Source organism: Eschscholzia californica, unplaced genomic scaffold, assembly GCF_041429995.1.
Source record: "Eschscholzia californica isolate CP2 unplaced genomic scaffold, dmEscCali1.0.p SCAF_3, whole genome shotgun sequence".
In the NCBI taxonomy this organism is placed as follows: domain Eukaryota; kingdom Viridiplantae; phylum Streptophyta; class Magnoliopsida; order Ranunculales; family Papaveraceae; genus Eschscholzia; species Eschscholzia californica.
In genome coordinates, this window is record NW_028238420.1 from 18,444,119 (window position 1) to 18,453,498 (window position 9,380).

General features: G+C 35.7%; 1 protein-coding gene across 1 annotated transcript; it reads left to right on the plus strand.

The window, feature by feature from the left end:
* Window positions 1-3: 3 nt before the first annotated feature.
* On the plus strand, window positions 4-7,310 carry LOC147548824 (uncharacterized). The gene is made up of 8 exons (XM_086672577.1): window positions 4-127; window positions 769-835; window positions 4,614-5,070; window positions 5,170-5,261; window positions 5,323-5,445; window positions 5,526-5,825; window positions 5,906-5,986; window positions 7,097-7,310. The coding sequence occupies exons 4-7, from the start codon at window positions 5,217-5,219 to the stop codon at window positions 5,978-5,980; spliced, it is 543 nt and encodes a 180-aa protein (XP_086528703.1). The 5' UTR covers window positions 4-127; window positions 769-835; window positions 4,614-5,070; window positions 5,170-5,216; the 3' UTR covers window positions 5,981-5,986; window positions 7,097-7,310.
* The last annotated feature ends 2,070 nt before the right edge of the window (window positions 7,311-9,380 follow it).

Here is a 9,380-nt window from a genome sequence, read left to right on the forward strand (position 1 = left end):
CATTTTGCCAAAAAAAAAAAAAAAAGATAGAGCCGAGATGAGAGAAAATTGGGTGGTTTGATGCCTCGATTTTGTTTCGTCGATTTCTTCGCGACCGGTAGTCGAAATTCAGTGAAACTTGTTTCAGGTAATCCCATTCGACTTGTTCTACATATCTATCCATTTAGAATTTTGAATTTCGTCCGAATTTGGTAGTTTTGTGATAGCTATTTCGTATACTGTATAGTTATACTAATTTCATTTGGGATCGAAATTTGGATCTATTTAGACGATTATTATTCGATTTCTTCTAATGGTTTATGTTCAGGATCATGTTTAGATTGTTATGGACTATTTTGGGGTGACCATATATAGACGGGGTGCTGCCGAATTGTTTTACGGCTCGAATTTCATATTTGGAATAGTTTGGAAATAAATTGGAATAGAGATAGTTACCCGAATTTTATCATATTTCATATAAATGAACAGTTTCAGCTATAGATTTATAGTATGGAATTCATTATATGATTTGTCAGCTTATGGAGACTCTAAAATGAGAAATAGAAATTATGGGAAGTTGGTTAATTGGTTCGTAGGCATTTTTGATATTCAGGAGACATATGTACGAAGTTAGAGATCGATTCGACAGATACTTGAAATCTTCCGAATTTAGCGAATTTGCTTTTAAGTTTTCATGGTTTTGTTTTAATGATTCTTTTTATTTACGAAGGTTCTTAGTATAAGAACCCAATGTTTCTGTTCGGTTTTGGTTATTCTTCCTTATCCCAGAGTATGCGAATGAGGAGGAATTTGGTCGTCTGGTAGGCGGGAGGTCTTTGGTGATGCAAGGACTGAGGTAGGGGTTCTGAATCCTTTATCCAGCATGGTTTTATAGATAATGAATATGCTAGATTATACAGTTATATATGCGCCATTATAACTAGAGTTTAGGTAACATGAAACTCTATTTATGTGATGAACTGAAATATGCTTGAAATGTTTTGATGCGATATGAGAAATGTTTTCGAACTGATTTTACAATGATTGTGAACTACTTAGGATTTTCTTGTATGTACCCGACTGCGGATTATGTCAACCTACGGGCACGTAGCCATTGAGGGTAGGATGACATGTGGACACGGGTGTGACCCGTGTGAGACCGGTGAGGTGGGCGACACTAGTCATGAGACCTATGGGAGTAGAGTGCTTCACTTGCTGGCCATTGGTGCTCGTGCCTCCAGTTCGAGGCTCAGGGACGTACACCTGACCGCTCGTCTGGGAGGTGACATTGATTGGGAATCCCTCTGCTTTGTGGCAATATGACTCTTGGTTGTTCCACTTCTGTGTTTGATAAGATAATGAATCGAATGAGAATATTGGTTTTGATATATGAATGAAACTGATTTTGAAAGATCGCATTAGATGCATGACAGGGTACCGAAGAGAATGAGGTTCAGGTCCTTCCATGGTAATTGGGGGACGGCTCTCTTATTCGAACTCGGTGATCAGAAAAACGTATTTAGATACTTAAGGTATATATGTATCATGAGGTAAACTCTTCAATGATTGCGGAGTCCCTTAATGGGAGAGAGGCTTACCGGCTAGGGGTAAGTTTCTTTCTCGAGGAGACGTAGTGCATTAGCTAGTGCCATAAATGGGCTGGTACTATCTAACGCACTCTAGGTTCTCCTGAGGAACTCTCCTCTTATTGGGAGCGCACCATGGGTGGGCAGCTAATCACTGCTATTGCTTGCTAGATTAAGGAAAACGTTTTGTATATAGTATATACAGTAACTGGTTTGATAACTCGTTTTGTCATGATGTTTACAACTTATTAAATGAACCTTTGAAAACGTGATGGGTTTTGGATTGGTCTTCTACCAGAATAACTCGTGTCGGTGAGTATTCTGACCCCCTACTAGCTGTTAGTGTGCAGGTGCTCTGTCGTAGCCTCGAGGCGGAGTTGTATTCCAGCTGGTGATCTTGTTTGACGAGGCTAGAGGTGTTGCGTCTTTTTCCTTGGTTTTCGTTTATTGACTTTTCGTTATTTTAAAGTTATGTATTTATTGCCGAAACCAAACTCTAATATGTATATACATAAAACTTAGAGTTGTTTATAAGTGGTATCAGCGTTTTATGAGGCGTTTGTATTTTTTTCAGTTCGGGTTTCGACCTGAAACCGAGTTGAGTTTGTTTAGCTTCCGCTTAATAGTTTATTCTTGTTTATGCGAATGTATGGTTTGCATGACAGGTTTCGTAGGTGCGACCGGTTCGATTTACAGAGGAGACTCTGTCGGATTTTAGTCTCGTCTGTGAATTGCCGGGGCGTGGTCGTGTCTATTTTGGGACACGGGGCGTCACAGTTGGTATCAGAGCAGTTAGTTCTGGTGACCTATATCAGAGCAGTTAGTTCTGGTAACCGATAAATCGTGTATAGTTTAGAGCATTGACTGCTCTAGACTTTAGGGAAAGATAAAATTGGACAAGATTAGGTGTCTAAAAGCTTCAAGATTAAAATCGACCAAGAATAAAAGATGCTATATATGTATTTGTTTCTTTTGATTTTCGTTTCTTGATTCATTTGACTCGCTAAAGAAAGACTCGACGGATGGTTTAAGATTGTTGTAGATTTCTTGCAATGTTGTACAAGATGTTATGGGAGGAAAGTCAAGGGTTAAGAGGTTTCAGAGGTAAATTTTGGACAAGTCGACATATCGATGTTGTGGACGTATCTAAGGCAATAGTAGATGAGGAGATGAGTTAGACTTGGTATTGTGGACCTCATGGTAGTTATACACATTACTTCATTTATGAACTTCGATCAGATTCGTCAGAGATAGTTAAGATTGACTTTGATCAGGTTATTTCGAGCGTGTATTGTTTCAATAAGTATGGGTCTGGATTAGTGGGTTGACGGAATGTTTCGATATTAGAGGTTATATGGATTGAGTTGGTGTTGGGTATTAGAAGTATCGGGGGTTCTTAAGTTGTTGTAGAATGTTTTTCGACGGTTGGTTTATCTACGACTTATATAAATATTATAGCGGTCTTCTATTTTCATTTTATCATCTTATCGACAACAACTATATTTTTCTTGAGATTATAGTGTCACCGCCAATGTTGACTTGAATTTATTATAGATGTCTTCATTCTATATTTTCTTATTTTATCGAGTCAACGGTATTTTCTTATATTATGGAGAACGATATTTTTGAGGATGTGGGATCAACGACAACTTATATTTATAGACAGATTATGGAGGTCTTCATTCTTTATTTTATCATATTACAGACAACAATATTTTCTTATATTATCGAGAATGGAATTTTCTTTGAGGATATGGGATCAACGAGAACTTATTCTTATATATAGACTATAAAGGTCTTCATTTTTCTTTATCTCTTCCTATGAAGGATAGTTATTGTTATTGAATATTCTTGAGTCGTGTGGTTATGTAGAAAATTTCGGGATATGAAGGATTGGATCTAGTTTGTTTATAGAGTTTAGCCAGATTGATTTTTGTTAGATACAGCGAATTTGTGATTTTCGAAATGGGACAGGTTCTCTAAAATTCAGAGTTGGTCGAAAGAACAGGGCAAAAAGAAGGGAGTTGATCCAAATTTCGGGGACGAAATTTCTTTTAAGGGGGTGGATTGTAACATCCCATGTTTTTCGGTCAAATATGTAGAAGACTAAGGTTAGTTGAGGGACCATTTAGCATTTAGAAAAGAATTAAATTGGGGGTTAAATGGCAATCACTAGAGATTCAATTAATCGAAAATAATTATCGAGGGACCTGTGTATAACATGGATGTAAATGAAGGACTTGAAGTAAATAAATTCACATGGGCATTTACAAAAATGACATGTGGCTCCCCAAAACCATTTCTGTTTGGTTTAAAAGAAAAGAAAACTCCCCCATTTGTTGTCACGCATGCAAGGTGCTTCTTAAATTCTTAATAGGCCACGTCCCAACCTCATCTAACAGGTCTCACTTATCTCATTTCATTTTGCCAAAAAAAAAAAAAAGATAGAGCCGAGATGAGAGAAAATTGGGCGGTTTGATGCCTCAATTTTGTTTCGTCGATTTTTTCGCGACCGGTATTCGAAATTCAGTGAAATTTGTTTCAGGTAATCCCATTCGACTTGTTCTACATATCTATCCGTTTAGAATTTTGAATTTCGTCCGAATTTGGTAGTTTTGTGATAGCTATTTCGTATACTGTATAGTTATACTAATTTCATTTGGGATCGAAATTTGGAGCTATTTAGAGGCAAATCTTCCCGTAGCAGAAGGTCATAATGGACTTGCTAAAGGCCCTTTTATTTCAGCAAAAATATGACATTGAAGGCGAACTTGAACAGGAAGAAGATGAAGATGAAAATGGAGATTTAGATGAAGAAGATACTAATGATCATGATGACTTTTATTATCGAATGCACTTCATATTTATTTTATTATTAAGTCGTGGAATAATAATTAATTTTGTGATATTTAATAGTTAAGTCTTTCCTTATCATGAAGTTACTTATTGATTGATAATAATAGTTCTATTTTATTTTATAATGTTGTATTGATGCTCATTAGATACGTAACTTTATCTTTTTCTAATTTTTATTTGTATCTTTTTCAGTGTAGATGGTCGAACATGAACAACAAACTACTTACATGAAAGGAAGAGGGCCAACAACATTCGATTGGGTGGGGAAAATAACTGATCCACTATCAGTTACTTGGTATCGCGGGAAACTGGATAAGAAAAACTCAAAGAAATTATCATCGTTTGTTGGAAAAATTGGTAGAGATTTCATTATTTTACCCATTCACATGATTAGTTGGAAAGTGATGCCTAAAGAAAACAAATAAGAAGCAATTCGCAACATCAAAAAACACTTTATCATTCCAGGCGATGGAATTAATTGGGTGAAAGAGAGGTTAAATGAAGCTTGGAGGGATGAAAAATATGAAATGAAGCGGAAATATTTTACTCCATTCTCCACATTCAGAGAACGGTTTAGGAACTGTCCGGAGGAAATTCCCTTGAAATCATGGAGGAAAGCGATAAAACATGGGCAGATGAAAAAGTTGTAGTAAGTTTTGAGATACAACTGTAATGATTTATTATTTTTTTCACTATTGTTAATGTTGATAATGGATTGTTTTCGTCATTGTTGTTGTTTTTATGACAGGCTATGGCAGAAAAAACAAATAAAGAAAAGAAGAAGAAACTAAAAACATGTCATACTGGTGGATCGAAGAACTTCGAAAACACACCATTGAGGTGAGAATCACTATTTATTCTTCTCTAATATATTTTCATACTAACATGATGAATTTTATAGATAGACGAAGATCCGCAAAGAGAGGCACCAGCAGGTACTCCAGCATCTCAACTGGAAGTGTTTATGAAAACTTACACAAAGAAGGAAAGTACACCAATCATAGAAGAAGCAATGGAAAATATGGTAATGATAAAATTGACTTATGTTATCTCTTTTATATTCGAACTAATCTATAACCCTTAGAGTTATTTCAATATTTGAAGGAAAAAATGAGAGACCTGGTGATCAGAGTTACTCAAGAAGGCTTGCCTGTATATGAGAACGGATCAAATATCATATTTGCTAAGGTTATGGGACCTGCACGTAGAGGTTTTATCCGGTGCTATGGAAAAGGTATAGCAAAATCTGTTTGGGGAAAATCTTCCCAGGTTGAATCTCGTAACAGCAATAAAGAGACTTCAGACATGAAAAAAGAAATTGAAGAAATGAAAAATAAACTTAATAGTACAAATGCGGAATTAGATGAGATGAGGGCTTATTTTAGACGGCTTCGCGATGGGGAGGTAGATTCTTAATAGAATTATGATTTAGTATATAGTTATCATTACAACTGATATTAAAGACCTATGTGTTCGTTTTACAGCTACACGTCTCTACGCCTAGCTTCTCCTTTGAAAGTTCTCGTAACGACCCAAAGTCATCATCACATTCTGCTTAGCATGAGGTAACCTTCTCTCCTTAGTAGTATAATATCTATCACACAAATAGTCGAATATTAGTACTTTGTCATCTTTGTTGTATGTAATACTGATGAATAGTTAATACCATATTAAAACTCAATGACTATCTTCTTCTTTAGTTTTCATTTTGTAAGTCTTGAATGAATTAAAGGACATCTGAACAAATCTCTCTCTGAAAAACAAAGACACTGCACTCACATACAAATAGGTAGATTAGATGATGGTATCTTGATCCTTATTCTATTTCCTTGTACATTTTTACTTCATAAAATTAGGTTGATGTTAGCTACAACTGGTGAACTAACTTCATCTTTGATGATTATAAAGTGAGAACTAATTAAAATTGGCATATGATTGAACATTTCTCAATTAGGTATTTGGTATAGTTCATATAACTACTTTTTCAGAAAACAATTTGTGTACTTGTACTGAAACAAAACTTTCATTTCGTATATGTTGTTATGTTTGATATCTATCAATATAATCATAAAAATATGATTATGTCGAGAGGCCAAACCATATGGGCGCATGAAACTTAACCTCACCATGTGATTTAAGCGTGAGGTTCTATTATATATCTGGTTAGACAACTTTATAATCGCAACAACTTAAATCTTATGCAGCAGGGCAAAGGGATGTGGCTGCATCGCAACAGGCGAAGGGGTGGCAGCAGCTGCTGCGTCGCAACAACCAATGGGCTGCAGCTGCTGCTCCGTCGCTTCAGCCGAGGGGCTGCAGCTGTTGCTGCGTCGCAATATGTTTTGATGTTATTTTTTTACTGAATTAGACCATTGTTCTAAAACTAATGTGGTATTTTAGTGACCTGGACACTTAATATGAAACATTATTATGTAAAAGAACTCTCTTTCTAAATGCAACGCAAAGACCCGTGAGGGTATGCTTGTTAGATTACTAGAACAATAAACACAAACTTATTATGAAGCTACCGCTTTGAAGAAGATTGTCTGTGTGTGTATGTTTGTTTTTTTAACAATTTTATAGAAGTTTTAACATGTTTGTATATTTGTCCTGTCCTAATTTTGAAAAAGGTAATAAACTAATAGCTTTCGTTGCCTTTTGTTTTTTGTGTCCAGGACATAGGAAAATGATGGAGCTTTGTTGAGATGATGATATGCTAACGGTGTTTCTACATTTTTTCTACATTTTTTATTGTTCATATAATTTTTATCTTCCTGTGGAATAGTTATTAGTCTATTTTATTTTGGTTTGACCTTTTTTTCGTCTAGGCTTGTGAATTTCTTCGAGGGACTTCTCAAAACATGTTAATATAAATGTGTGCTTTTTAAATTGTTTGTAGGAAAATTTTCTATTCTGTATACACTAATTATTGTGTGGAAAATTCCTAACCAAATTTGTAAGGACAAATATTAACTGCATCAGGTACACGCAATAAAAAATCACCGTCGTTTTGATAGGGACAACAATTATCTGTCCCAAATGCTAACGGGAGGAAATCCCCGCCAAATTTTTAGGGACAGATATTAATTTTCCCAAATACTAATGAGGCGAAATTCCCGCCAAATTTTTAGGGACAAATATTAATTGTCCCAAATGCTACTAAGAGGAAATTCCCGTCAAATTATCTAGGGACAGATATATGTTGTCCATAATAATCATTGATATAGGGACAGTTTTAAACCGTCCCAAAAATAACTTTGGGACAGATGCTATCCGTCCCAATTATTATTTGGGATGCCACTTTCAGGGACATATTAAAATCGTCCCCAATACTCAATTAAGAACGGTTTTCCTATTTTGGGACGGTTTTCGTCCGTCCCTATTGGACCTTTTTTTGTAGTGTCACTACAGATCTATTTGACGGTTTACCACCGCTAAAGGATGTTCAACATCAAATAAATCAATTTCTTAGTGTGACCTTACCGAATATTGTTCATTATAGGACGAGCCTAGAGGAACACGTGGAGTATGAGGAGGGCGAGTATATGTTTGGGTTGGTTTAACCAAAGACAAATTCCTAGTGGGCGAAACTAACAAGTTATCAACAAGGAAAATCAGACCACTAGAGATACTTGAAAAACTTAATCCGAATGCTTATCAGCTGAAGTTGCTAAGTCATGTGCACTCCTCAGATGTTTTTAATGTCAAAGACTTATTACCATATTCTGGTGATTATTCAGACGAGGACGATTCAAATTCGAGGTCGAATTCTGACCAACTCGAGGAGGATAATGCAGCAGACAAAATAACATTAGAATTTTATGCTAAGTGGGGTCGTGACAAGTCAGGGATTGGATGACCTAGAGGAATATTTTTTATTTGTAGTAGTTTTCGAATTCTATATTTTCTTAGTTTTAGTAGTTTCAGAATATTAGTTGTTTCAGAGAAGATTTTAGTTTTTAGCATTTTCCTAGTTTGGTTATTTTCTTAGTTTTTAGAAGTTTCTAGATTCTAGGTATTTTAGAGTTTTAGTAACTTTAGACTTCTATTATTTTAGGGTTTGAAGCCCATAAATAGGTCTTTTATGTTCATTGTTAAGGGAGCTTAGTTTATTAAATAAAGTTTTGTTTAATTTAATCAATCATACAAGAGCGATCTCTATACTTTTTTGTCTCTTGCCTACTACGTGCTGCATCAGTTGGTATCAGAGCAAACAAGCTTACAGTATCATCATCGCACAAAACCCTAGCTTTTAAAGTAACCCACCATCACTTTCAACAAAAAAAAAAAAGTAACCCACCATCACAAAATCCATCCACAACAAAATAGTGTGAGCACACCAAACAACCAAGGGTGCTTCTAAAGGCACCAGGCTAAACGGTTGTTAGCATCCGGAATTGTTATTGACTCGGGTTAATGGTCATTGACCCGAGTTCTCTATAAGCACCAGTTTTTAATGCGGGTGACGTTCACCTTCGTTTGCTTCTTCTTCCAAAACAAAAGGAATCCCAATTAATTTTTCTTCCAAAACAAAACCCTAGAAAAGAGTAAACATTCTCCAGCAACGGCACCGATACCTACCGGCGACCATTCTTTTGTACAGATTCCATCAACTTATCTCCTAATCTGAAAGCATACCTATCACTTTTAGGTTTAGCCAATCTTTTATGTTTAGTTCCCAAATACATTTTCCTGTGAATATACCCTGGAAAAGTGTTTACTAAAGAAATTCGTAGCCTTTCTTCTCCGTAGGTAATCAGTACTAAGATAACATACACTTACAGATTTAGGTTTAAATTACCAATATTGCTTGTGTGTTGGTATATGTTTAGCTAGAGAGAGAGCCGAATAGATTGGTATAGTTGGAAAGCTCAACCACCACCTTCAATAGCAACAACAATTGGTTGATTAATGATTAGGAACTGCTTTTTTCAAAGCATTCTCATCAATGACTGGAGG